The following is a 13,908-nucleotide window of genomic DNA, read 5'->3' on the forward strand; positions in this document are numbered from 1 at the left end:
CCCATTGAGGAGGAATCCTACAACATTTTGGACATCAAGTTCCCAGTTAAAAACGTCTCCAGTTCCTCTAGGGAACTTTTATCATTGACTTTGGAGAGACCATTTGAAGCAACACTTTTTCATGGCAACTCTATCCTGTTGAAATTGGCAGTTGTGCCTTCTCTAAACCCAACCCAATGGAATTAGATTATCTAGAAGGGAAAGAAAGCCTTGCTCTTTTAACTGTGTTCTCGCAGAACATTTTTTCTTTGCCCTTAAATATTTGGCAAACTGATTAGTACTTTGAGTTCATTTGAAATATTCTCCTTGGGAGTTCCTTTGTTCAATCGTTTATGGATTGAACGAAGCCCAAGGAACCTTTCCGTTCGGTTGTCCTTTCCCAGAAACAATGCAGTTTGTGATTGTCTCACGATACGCAAACAAGTCTCTAGCCAAAGTAAACCTGAATTTTCAAATAGTGGTATAAATAAGTTCAGTATAATATGAATATCCATTCAAAATTTGAACCGTAAGTGAACTTCACTTAAAAAAATAGATCCATTCTAGCAAAAGTGCCACAAGGTAAATTTCTGATAAATCTTGTTTGAGGTGTCCTTGATTATAAAAAGTAGACAGTGTGTTCCACAAAAAATATCTGGATTCTGCGTTAGGCAGAATAATTGTGGATCCCCAAAGGCATCCACATTCTAATCCCTGGAACCTATGAATATGTTACTTTACATGGCAGAAAGGACTTTGCAGATGTGATTAGGTTAAGGCCCATGAGATGGGGAGACTATCTATCCTGGATAATGTGGGTGGGCCCAGTGTAATCACAAGGGTCCTTAAAAGTGAAATTGGGAGGCAGAAGAGGAGGTCAGAATAATGTGGTGTGAGAAGGACTTGACCCATCAAGAGCTTTGCGGATGGAGGCAGGGGCCATGAGCAGTGGGCAGCCTCTAGAACCTAGAAAAGGCAAGCCCAGGAATTCTCTCCTAGAGCCTCCAGAAGGGAAAACAGCTCAGCCCACACCTTGATTCCAGCTCAGGAAGTTAGTGTCTGAGCTTTTTTATAAAATTGAAGTATAGTTGACTTACAATGTTTTATTTGTTTCTGGTGTACAGCAAAGTGATTCAGTTATATATATATATTCTTTTTCATATTCTTTTCCATTATGGTTTATTAGAGGATATTGAATATAGTTCCCTGTGCTGTCCAGTAGGACCTTGTTGTTTATTTTATAAATAGTAGTTTGTATCTACTAGTACCAAACTCCTAATTTATCCCTCCCTCACCCCCTTTCCCCTTTGGTAACTAAACCTAAGTTTGTTTTCTAAGTCCATGAGTCTGTCTGTTTTGTAAATACGTTCATTTGTGTCATATTTTAGATTCCACGTATGAGTGATATCATATGGTATTTGTCTTTCTCTTTCTGAGTCTCAGACTTTTAACCTATGTATTTGTAAGCTAACACATTTGTGTTGTTTTAAGTCATTAAGTTTGAGGTAATTTTTTATGGCAGCCCATGGAAACTAATACAATTATTTTAATTAAAATTAAACCATACTTAAGAATATTACAGAAATTTAAAATCTTTTAGTCAAAGAAAAATGGTAAAATATTGTACTATTGTAGTGATACCCCTTTATGTTAATAATAATACTGTGCTTTACATCATAAAACAGAACAGAACAAAAAAGTTAGAAAGGGAAATACAACATGGATGTCTGATTGTCTTCCTTCTGTATTGACTGACCCCAGTGCTGTTGTAATAAAGTCATTTAACTTCACCAAATCAGCTAAGTTTTATACTATTACAAATCTAAGCCACCTTAACACTGAACTTTATTACCAAGAAGACCAATCATTAATTTGGTATGAAAGCCAGAAGTCTCCTCAGCTTGATATTACTGGGTTTGATTATTTTGGTCCTTTGAATTTTTACAATGTTTTGGATGGTAGGGAGTTTGGAAGACGAACTCAGATAATTTTGTATCAACTGATGGACTCTTTGACTGAAGATTCACATATTTCTTCCTATTTGCCCCACCCTTTTTTGTTCCTAAAGGTGAGGACAACATTTTACTGAAGAATCTGGATGACAGAGTGTGGATCTAATCCATTTCTAAGAATGTCTAGTCAGCAACTGAGTGTGATTTAAAATATATCAAAATGCCGTTTGCTAAGCCTGGCAAAATTCTGTCCCTGATCACCTGGTTTAGCCTTAACCTACTGAACTTAGAGCACCAGCAGGAGCCAGATAGCAGCACGTGGCATCCAGCCTTTATATGTTTAGGGAACACAATTCAGGAGGATACATTTAATACATGGGTTCCCCAGGTTAAGAGGACTGTTAAGTGAATGTTTGGTCAGTAATGCATATAATTTCAGAAGATGAAAATTATTTTCTTATGCTTCTTTTTTTTTTTTTTAAGGAACTCCTTTATTTACTTGTTTATTTATTTATTTTTGGCTGTGTTGGGTCTTCGTTTCTGTGCGAGGGCTTTCTCTAGTTGTGGCAAGTGGGGGCCACTCTTCATCGCGGTGCGCGGGCCTCTCACTATCGCGGCCTCTCTTATTGCGGAGCACAGGCTCCAGACGCGCAGGCTCAGTAGTTGTGGCTCACGGGCCTAGTTGCTCCGCGGCACGTGGGATCTTCCCAGACCAGGGCTCGAACCCGTGTCCCCTGCATTGGCAGGCAGATTCTCAACCACTGTGCCACCAGGGAAGCCCCCCCATGCTTCTTTTAATAGAACTAATATTAGAATACTTTTGTTATGTTCCCTAAATCTCCCCCAAATAATGGTAAATGTGATGCTCATTCTAGCAGGGGCCGGAGGACAGATCCTGGTATAAGGAGCACTGCGTATATGCTTGCTTTGCAGGGATGAGGATTTCTTTCCTGTGTATTAAGGACTTTTAAGTGCAGCCAGACCTCTCAGCACGTTCTCCACCCTGTGGTATGAAATCAGAGCGAAGTCAGAACCCAGACAGAGGAAATCTTCCATTTTCAGAGCTGTTGACACAAAAGATGGCTGTTAGGGGTAGCTAACATTGCCCCCCTTGAGACAAAGCTGGTTAAGTATGTTCAAGCCTGGAAGAAAGGCTCAATTTTCTAGAATGGTCACTGAGGACACCCTGAGCTTCTCTGTATGTGTAGAATTTGTTTTCTCTTACTCAAAAGAAGGAACCAAGCCAGGTAATACTTTGTGTATATATATACTTTTTGGAGGTCGCATAGCATTGGGATCATTAGTTTAAACTTTGAATTCAGTTGGTCCTGGGTCAGATTTCCAGCTTTGTCACTTATAAGACTCTGTCATTTTCTGCATTTTACTTAATTTTTTATTTATTTATTTATTTATTTATTTATTTATTTATTGGCTGTGTTGGGTCTTCGTTTCTGTGCGAGGGCTTTCTCTAGTTGCGGCAAGCGGGGGCCACTCTTCATCGCGGTGCGCGGGCCTCTCACTATCGCGGCCTCTCTTGTTGCGGAGCACAGGCTCCAGACGCGCAGGCTCAGTAGTTGTGGCTCACGGGCCTAGTTGCTCCGCGGTATGTGGGATCTTCCCAGACCAGGGCTCGAACCCGCGTCCCCTGCATTGGCAGGCAGATTCTCAACCACTGCGCCACCAGGGAAGCCCCATTTTACTTAATTTTTAATGTCGGTGTCTCTACTTTAAAAATGGGAACAGTACTTCCCATTTGAAGTACTTACTTCAAACGCTTCTTGTGAGAATTAAGTGGGATAATTCACGTTAAGGACATTAGCCTGGCACCGGCTAGTCTTTTAAGGATTATCATTATTATCCCTTTCCCAAGACTTCTTCAATTTTTAGATATTAGATGTCACATACCTTTTAGAACTTACTTTTTGTCTATAAACCAACACTGCTACATCAGTAAAGGGAGAGCTGAGGCTCTGGGGTAGTGAACTCATTATCCAAGGCTCGGGATAAGACAACGACTGAATTGAGCACACCAGTCAACCGAAGATCCAAGTGTTTTCAAAGAACAATTCCTTCCTTACCTAGCTGTCCTTTGCTTTTGCTCTTATAAATAGGTTTTAAGATTGTAGCTCTTAATATTTACCTTTTTCTTTGACACCAAATTTCCCCAACCCTGCCTCCTCTGATGCTATGATTCCCTCAAGTTCTATTATACTGGCAATGTTTTCTCACTTTGGTGAAGAATTCAGAGTACCAGGGGAATGTCTTCTTCTCAGGCAATTTATTCTGTACAACAGTGTCAGTTATGTACTGCCCTGGTTAGTGCTTTATAAACAAGAGCACGTCTTGAAAGCCATCACTTACTGTATGATTCCCACGTAGTTTTCAATCTCTGTCAGGGGAGCCTTCCTCCAGTTTTTTTTATATCCGATCACCAGAGTGTTTGGTTTCATTCTTCCTAAGCCTGAGGCCTAAACAGAGGAGATAAACACATGGGCAATCCTTACCAGGCCAGGAAACTACCACTGCAAATGAAAAATAATGTCCAAAAGAGCACTGAAGTAATGTTTGAAGATTCTGAAGATTAGATTACAGTTTAGTGCAGGTCCTTCATGCCTGTACTCAAGCATAAAATAGAAAGATTAGTTCTAAATCATCTCAGCCATAAATGGATTTTAGATGACAGAAATGAAGCTTTTCTAAATTAGCAGTCATTTGCATTTCTTCTGATACACTCATTAAAATGGTTCAGTAATTTAAAATCAAGTGAGGGTCGGCTTATCTGTTGGCATGCGTGTTGTAACTTAGTGGTTCAAAGCTCATTTCCACCTGCTGTATCCATAATGTCATTAGCAATAAAATCCATGTTTGGAAAGTTCTTATATAGAAGGATCGCTGAAACTTCTACTTACATTATTTATTGAAGAATAACTGAACTATGTTTCCAGAACCTAAATCTCTTACATGACAGTATCATGAATAACCATCTTCCATATCAGAAGTTTCACTACCCCCATTAGATGACAGAATACGGCTTCCAGTTAATTAAATTTAATCCGGCAATATTACTGAGCACCTATTAATTGCAAAGTGCTGTGTTAGGTGCTGTGAGAGAGTAGTGAGGCATATTCTTTGGCCTGAAGGAGCTTAGAATAAGGTTGAGGTGATGAGATATATAATAATTATAATTCAAGTGCAAATGCAGTAGGAAATCATATGGAAGCATAAAGGAAGAAAATTTGAATTCCAGCTAAGGATTCATGAATGGTTTCATGGGAGAGGTGGCATTTGTTTTGGATCTTGCAGGTTGGTTAGATGTTGCCAAGTAAAGGTAAGGAGAGCAGTGGAAGTGAAGGAAGGATATTCTGGGTTATGGGAAGAGTGAAACAAATGATCAGAGGGGGGTATTTTAGAGGGGACAGTAGCAAGTGGAAAGAGATAGGCATTGATGGAGGGTTCCTGGAATAAACTTTGCCTCCACCACATTTGGTGTATTGCCCTTAGAAATGTACAGGTAGCAGAACAGCTCCTTAGAGCTGTCATCTGGCCCCTGGCAGATGCACGGCAGTATGGATGTAGTCTTCTCCATGACTACAATTTGGGGATGTGGTCATTGATACCATAATTTCTTTATTCAAAATGCTGTAGTTCGATTTTTTAGTTTTTTAAGGAACCTCCATACTGTTCTCCATAGTGGCTGTATCAATTTACATTCCCACCAACAGTGCAAGAGTGTTCCCTTTTCTCCACACCCTCTCCAGCATTTATTGTTTCTAGATTTTTTGATGATGGCCATTCTGACCGGTGTGAGATGATACCTCATTGTAGTTTTGATTTGCATCTCTCTAATGATTAATGATGTTGAGCATTCTTTCATGTGTCTGTTGGCCATCTGTAGAACTACCATATGACCCAGCAATCCCACTACTGGGCATATATCCTGAGAAAACCATAATTCAAAAAGAGTCATGTACCAAAATGTTCATTGCAGCTCTGTTTACAATAGCCAGGACATGGAAGCAACCTAAGTGTCCATCATCAGATGAATGGATAAAGAAGATGTGGCACATATATACAATGGAATATTACTCAGCCATAAAAAGAAATGAAATGGAGGTATTTGTAATGAGGTGGATGGAGTTAGAGTCTGTCATACAGAGTGAAGTAAGTCAGAAAGAGAAAAACAAATACAGTATGCTAACACATATATATGGAATCTAAGGAAAAAAAAAAAAAGGTCATGAAGAACCTAGTGGCAAGACGGGAATAAAGACACAGACCTACTAGAGAATGGACTTGAGGATATGGGGAGGGGGAGGGGTGAGATGTGACAGGGTGAGAGAATGTCATGGACATATATACACTACCAAATGTAAAATAGATAGCTAGTGGGAAGCAGCCGCATAGCACAGGGAGATCAGCTCGGTGCTTTGTGACCACCTAGAGGGGTGGGATAGGGAGGGTGGGAGGGAGGGAGTTGCAAGAGGGAAGAGATATGGGAACATATGTATATGTATAACTGATTCACTTTGTTATAAAGCAGAAACTAACACCATTGTAAAGCAATTATACTCCAATAAAGATGTTAAAAAAAAAAAAATGCTGTAGTTGTCAGTGCTTCCCTTTAGTGCCACTCTGTCCTGCCCTTTTTGTCATGACCCCTCTGTACTCCACCATTTTTCTTTGAAGAAATTCAGGTGAACAAGCTTTATGCACTGTCGAAATTTTTTACAATTTCTTCTGGATTAGCATATGAATTGTTTCCCATACCAATGTCCTTTCAGTCCCTCTTCTTATTTTGTGTCTGTCCTCTCATTCCTAGTTGAAATTTATTATTTTACTAATCTTCCATGATAATTTTACATTAAATGTGTAACCTTCCCAACGTATTTAACCAAAGAGCTACTGAAAAGTAACTCACTACTGAAAGAAAAATCAGCATCTTGCAATGACACCTATTTCTGTGGTTTATCAAATTAAAAGCAGATGAAAAGAGACTCATGGGGGTACTAGATCTTTCAGAAATGGTTTCTCTGCAGACAGAAATGCATCAAATACTCTTACTCTCCAAAATATTACAGTTTAATCAACATGTTTTCTTTCTTGCCCGTATAAGCCATCAGAGTTACCTGGAAGCAATCCTGAATTTTGACACTCCTGTAGGTGGCAATTCTGAAAGCTAAATACATCATTTAGTATATGTAGAATCAGGTTTTCCCAACCATATTAAAGCCCAAATTATTAGAAAGCCAAGCCCTATAATTTCTGAGTTTCTCTTGGATTGTTTTAGGATTCCCTGGCACTCTAAATTATGAAAATCAGAACTAGGGAAAGACTCTATATATTTATTATAGAAGGTGAGGAAAAAGGAAAGAATAAGGGAAAAAAGATGGAAGGACTGTGGGTTTTAGTGTTGAACCACAGATATTATTACATTTTATTTAACATTCTGGAAATAATTTAGGAGGAGAGGGAGATTTTATGCCCGGGATCACCAGGAATTTATTTAGTCCAGTCTTGCAGCTGCCCTCACACCATTTGCAAAAGAAAAAAGGAAAAGAATGCCTGACTTGAGCATTGCTATATTCAGTATGAGATGTAAAAATAGTTTGAAGTTTTAATAGGATCTTGAATGTCGTCAACGATCAGAACAAATTTGCATTTCAATAAGTATGGGGACAGAATATATGCTGTTGGCCAAAGGCAACCTCATTTTCCATTTCCAGTGAATCACTCATAGTTCATTGTAATAGAACCTCTCTGCTTCTGTTTTAGCTTTGCCTATCCCCAGGAATTCAAAATGAATTCCTTAACCACCTGCATCGATCTCTGATGCTAGTCTGCCTAACTGGAGCCATTCCATTTGGGAGCTTCATTAAAATGGAGTGCTAATTAATTGTCTTTTGCCTCTGTACTCATTCCCTCAATGCCAGCCTTACCTGAAGGAGACTTCGGACACCATCCCTGAAACAATCTGCCGCCACTGCTGCATAAAAAGCCTTGATTTTGTTTTTTATAAGCCAGGCCTGCTTTTTTGCCATGCCACTGTTCATCTCTTTAACACACAGCTTGCGCGGTCCCTGTACGACACAATCAGATACTGGTTAGAAGCCCTGCTATTATACATCACACTGCTGTTGTTTTCTAAAGGACAAAAATAGCCAGCAATGCCCGCATTGAGTTAAGAAATGGGAAAGAGGGGAAAACACCTCACTAAACAGGATTCACAGAAATTCAACCTTCTGGAGAGGAGCTGGGTTGCTCACATTTTTCAATTTCCATGCAGAATGTCTAGATGTATTAGCACCTACTTAATTAACTGCCTCATGTCGAAAGAAAGAGCTGAGGGCATCATGGCACATGAGAAAAATACTGAAAATGTGATTGAAGAAGTTGAGGATAAATTCACAATCAACCTTCGACTCTATAGCGAGAGCCACATTTAGGAACACCAAGGAAATCTCAGCTAGAGCCCAGTTTCAAGAAATGTGACAGCACTCCTGGGAGCCAAAATATGGTGAGTTGCAAATCCTGGCAGGAACTACCACATCTTGACAATTCGATTAGGCCCATTCATTGCTTTTTGTGTATGGTGAAGACACCTTTGTACCACTTTTCCCTGTGTAATGTTGACATACTCCTATTTGAATTAACATTTCCCACTACTCAATGAGGTTGGTGGGATTAGAAATTCACATACCTATGGCATAGGAAGAACAGATTAAGAGAGAAGGAGGCAGGTGTTGCGGCGGTAGATGAAGCATTTTATAATTTCAAGATTTGAGTTCTGGAAGCTCATTTTAATTAAGATTTCTGTTCCTGTTTCTTCTTCCTTAAATGTCCAAGCTAGCGCTAGTCTTTGCATGTTTCAAATCAATCCCAAAGGTATTTCTGATTATCTACCATGTGCCTGACAAAGGTAGAAATCTACTATTTTCCTGGGAAATTCTTTCAATTCATAGAGAGATTTGGTATTTTATTGAATTGTCTTAGATTTCTTACTAACCACCTCAGATCTTGGTAAAAAGCAGTGAGCAGGACTGGAATGGGGCTTAAGATTCTGCATTTCTAACAGACTCACAGATGACACAGATGCTGCTCGTCCTCAGATCATGCCTGGAGTTGTAGTCTTAGAGGGTCTTGGATTGGAGAGAAAGGGCGTGGTGTGTATGAAAAAGATATCAGGTTTTGTGGTCAGACAGAATTGGGTTCTAAGTTTGGCCACTTTGGAGGTAGTTAATGATGTCTGAGCTTTGATAAGTTATTCTAGAAACAGGGATCAAATAGCTATCCTGCAAGGTCATCTCAAGCAGTCATAATAAACTACCTAGTATGATGTCTGGAATATAGTAAGTGCTCATCCAAAGTTGATTCTTATTATAATAAAAGAGTCCTCACAATCTTGTTGAAGTCCCAGACCTTATTCCACCACTGTGTCTCTTCTACAACAGAGCTGAAACAGTGCTCAACTGGGAGCTAGAGTGTAGGGTTTAGATCTGGTTCTTGGCACTGTCTAGCTGATACCCTGGGTATGCCATTTGTTTTCTCTCAATGTGGGCTCTACATTTATAAGAATAAGGAAATTGTCTAGGCCATCACTGTCCCTTATGCACATGTTGATATTGAGCATTTGAAATGTGACTAGTCCATAAAGAGAGGTACTGGAAATGTAAAACATACACTGGACTTTGAAGCCTTAGTATGAAAAAAAGAATGTAAAATATCTCATTAATACTTTAATACTGATTGTATATTGAAATGATAATCTGGATGCATTGCATTTACCTGTTTCTTTTTACTTTTTTTAATTGGCTACTAGAAAATTTTAAATTACATTTGTGGCACATATTATATGTCTATTATACAACACTAGTATTCTCTGGGGTCACTTCCATTTTAACATTCTATTTAAATTGGGTCAGATTCTTTTTTGCACTTATTTTTACCAGAATGTTTTCTAGAACTTACCAACATATCAAAACAGTTTGGATAACTTACATTACAGTTAAAAAATAAGAACCTCCAATGAAGATGGAGAAGGTAAAGGCATAGGAAGGATAGTTATTAAACCAGAAGACCTAGCCTGAGGAAACATATGTCATTATAGATCAAATTTTGCTCAGGGTTCTAACTGTCAATGCATTTCAACCACTAGTCCTTCTTGGTCATCCTAGACACCATCAATTGCAAAAGAAAGAAGAAATATTTTATTCAATGAAGTTGAATGGTAACAACAGCCATGACATAGAAGAATAACCAACAGCTAGGAAAGGTATCAGACTATGAGTATATTGAGTTGTACCACTATGACTTTGAACCCCTGGGGAAACTGGCATTTATTTAAATAAATATAGTCTAATATATATCTTTTAGTATTACAGAAATCCAAATTAAACATTAATTGTGACAGAGAGATTTACTTTAGTGCCTAAATTTGCCGTATTGAGAAGTCATAAAAATATTTCACGTAGAATCTCTCTTGGCTAAAAGCAATTATAATATCCTTGTAGCACACGTATTAATGTGAGGCAAGGCTACAATACAAATGTAATATGGAAAAAGCGAAGTAACAGAAAGGGAAGACACACTGGAATATAATTATTCAACATCCAAATACGTCATAGTCACAAAAATGAATTTAACCACCCAATTAAAATATTATAGAGGTTAGCTCAGTTAGGATCCAAAATACGAGTATATAAGTTAATTCAGGATTTGAACAAAGAAGCTCTAAAACTTTTGTATATATTATAACTTTGACATTGATTGAGAAAGGGGTAAAGGAATTCTAATTATTTAGTCTGGAGAAGAAACTGATGTGACATTACTTCAAATAAATGAATATTATGAAAAAGAATTTGCAAAGGATTTCCAATATTATTGGGATCAAATAGAGGAATTTGGGCCAAATGCAGTGTTCTTTCCAACTCTTACATTTTAAAACATTAAGAGTCTTATTGGTCTGTCTTTGCTTTGCTTTCCTTGCCTCTCTGGTTGGAACTGTGGGAAAGAAAATTTTTCCTTTTCTGATTTGGTGCATATTTCATTTCACCATGGATGCATGGTGCCCAGTCATAGGTCACTTCATTCTTCCCGTATTTTGTCATGTCATTATTTTATTAACATCATGACAGAGACTTAATGACTATAAAAGAATAAATTCATCTAAAAAAAGCATTTTCTTCTAGACGGAGGTGAAAGTTGAGATTAAAAGAAGGATGACAATAGAAAAAAAAAATGGAAATTTTAATTTTCCCTGTGTTATCTATGCTTGAACTGCCCTCCATGAGCCGTAGAGTTAAAAGTTGGTTGTCTTACCTGAATTTTCTAATTTTCTTAAGAGATTCTTTGAATTCAAAGAGAATTTTAGGCTTTATTAAGATATTTTGTAAATTTTCCAAAAAAAAGAGAGAGAGAGAGAGAGAGAGAAAGGGTAACAGGGTGATATCTTGTTAAAAGGGGATCTATATGAGGAAGCTGGTCAAAAGTTATTCCTTTTCTTCTTTACAGTGAGAGGGGAGAACAGGACAATCAAGGTTTAAAGAATATTAATGAGTAGGAAAACATTAATCAAAATAGATCTACATCTTGGTACACATAGGTGAAATGACTAGAAGAAAATCAATCAAACTCAGATAACATTGCCTTTGGAGACAGAGAGATCCCTGGGGCTGAGCAGCTATAAAGGGGACTTTAGCTTGATGTGCAATGGTTTATTTCATTTAAAAAGTGAGTGGAAGCATCTAAGAAAAATGCTAACTGTTGTTAATTAGGAGAAGTAGAATATGGGTGTTGTTTTATTGACTATAGTTTCGTCATATGAAATTGCCAATATTCAACAGCTTTTGACATCCAAAAATGTAAATTTCACATGATTCAACCTAATATTTTTCTTAACGCTTCAAAATAAAAAATAGAAGCAATCTAAAAAAAAAAATCTTTATTTTTCAGCCAACACAACACAATGTACTTAATAAAAGATGCCACTGTAAACTTGAAAGCCTTTTGCAGTTTTAAGACAAAATTTAGAAAAGAAGTAAGTGTTGCATTTTCTGGCAATAATGACTTTATCTAATTGGCATTTTAAATCCCAGATCAATTGGGCCACCTTTCCGTATTTAAAGTATATTTGTTTTAATAAAAAAAAAAAAACAACCTTCCTTTAAATGCAAAACTGAGAAGTAGATGAGTGAGTGACTGCTGAAGCACGATGCCTTTTCTCTTGATGAACTGACAGTGTAATACTTTTAGAACTGAATGTAGTGTACCCAGAGAATTAAGGGTACATAAGTCCAAACTAAGTAATCTGCAATGATTGGTTTTACTATCTCTCCAGCTACTATGAATAAGTGAGGAAACTAACTGACAAAGAAAGGCAGTGTTTTTTAAGCCACGGTACATAGGGTAGAATTGGTGGAGATCACAACCCTTGACTTAATATTTGCCTGTTGCTGAGCCCACTGAACTTGGCTATGCTCAGAAATACGAGGGGATGCTAGAAGGTGGAATCCTACTCCTAGTCTTCATATGGTGAGAGGAGTGAGGCACACAAGAAAAAGAAAATTACTTACATGTTGAATATAAAGGCTCCTGGGATATAAGTATATCACTGACTTATTATAAGGTAATTTACAGGAGAAGAATAGACATTATTTTAAGTTACCAAGCTGCATTCCTTAAAAAGTATCCCCTAATTTGTCCTGATGAGGAGTCCCTCATCTGAAATCTTTAGGCTTAGTAGAATAAGGCAAGAGGTAGGAAGAGGCTCTGATGGGTGAGTGTAAGAGTTAGTTGAATAGTTGGAAGGCTACAGTGTGGGCTTGGGGCCCAGCAAAAGAATAATTCTTAATTTCAACTTCAGCAGCTTGTAGGGCTACAATGTCTAGTCCTTTAAAAATGCCTCTTTGCAGGAAATGGCAGCTGGGGGCATGTGTTTTCTGTCTACCCACCAGCATCGAAATGCCAGTGAGCTCTGTGTCTTGCTCCTTCCTTGTAGTGTATGGCACTTCATGTCAGCACGTCAAGTAACTGGAGGTCACCAGAGGGATGGAGCACAGAGCCTGCTGTCCGGTGATTAGTTGCGTGGGAGTGCGTATCTCACTATTCTATCCTGATCAAGCCATTGGATACCTAAGAGTCCAAGATCCAAAGTTTGGACCTGGTTTCTCTAAGAGAGGGTGTTTTAGGTTTCTGTTGAAGGGGATATATTTTCAGAATGAAAATGGCAACCATGGTATATCGAAAATATACCATAATAATGACAATATCAACAGTAACAACTAAAATTAATTGAGCATTTACTATTTGACAGACACTGAGCTGACTACTAGAAAGCTTATCTTACAGATTTCTCACAACCCTGTAACAAACATAGGTGCTATCATCATCATATCATCATCATCATCATCATTATTGTGCCCATTTTATACCTGAGAAAACTGAGGCATAGGGAGACTAAATTATGGGCCCAAGGGACTCACAGCTAATAAGTGGCAAAACAGTGATTCAGAACTTGACTGTGTGTCTCAAAAGTCCATGAGCATGAACTTCCTAGAGTTAAAAATTAAATTGTTATCTCTCAACATCATTGTTACCATTTAACCTTTGCCACAAGGTTGGCCTAACCACCAACCGCTATGCTTTTGGGAAAAAAAATTTAATGGTAGGTCGACTTCTGCTACATTCCCTTCCATCTGTTTCTTTGCAAAGATGATTGACAACAGCATGGAGTTGAAAAATGCTGACAGCATCTGCAGCCCCAGGAGCTCACAGAGGGTAGCTAATTGGAAAGTCAGTAACTGATACAGTAACTATTTTCTGTCCCCAAGAGAACCTCAGCACCTGGGAGCAAGGCTCTTGGGCCTTACTCAGAGGGACCAGCATAGTGTTGTATAAAGTGGTCCAATATACATGTCAAACAACCAGGGCCATTAGAGATACAGACCTAAGTACCTATTTCACATGAAATGATATTCCAGAA

The 13,908-nt window shown here is 38.2% G+C and overlaps 1 protein-coding gene and 1 long non-coding RNA gene across 7 annotated transcripts in view; one reads left to right on the forward strand and one right to left on the reverse strand.

Moving 5' to 3' along the window:
* Positions 1-13,908, forward strand: part of LOC118890332 — an 86,003-nt gene that overhangs the window by 52,772 nt on the left and 19,323 nt on the right. The window lies entirely within an intron of this gene.
* Positions 1-13,908, reverse strand: part of SLC12A1 (solute carrier family 12 member 1) — a 93,068-nt gene that overhangs the window by 25,671 nt on the left and 53,489 nt on the right. For all 6 annotated transcript variants that reach the window (XM_036843038.1, XM_036843039.1, XM_036843037.1 and 3 more), the window contains 2 exons: positions 7,868-8,008; positions 4,293-4,399 (listed from right to left, as the gene is read on the reverse strand). In XM_036843038.1, the coding sequence (XP_036698933.1) occupies positions 4,293-4,399; positions 7,868-8,008 (248 nt within the window). The remainder of the gene's footprint in view (positions 1-4,292; positions 4,400-7,867; positions 8,009-13,908) is intronic.

This window comes from Balaenoptera musculus, chromosome 2 (genome assembly GCF_009873245.2).
Source record: "Balaenoptera musculus isolate JJ_BM4_2016_0621 chromosome 2, mBalMus1.pri.v3, whole genome shotgun sequence".
NCBI classification, from domain to species: Eukaryota; Metazoa; Chordata; class Mammalia; order Artiodactyla; family Balaenopteridae; genus Balaenoptera; species Balaenoptera musculus.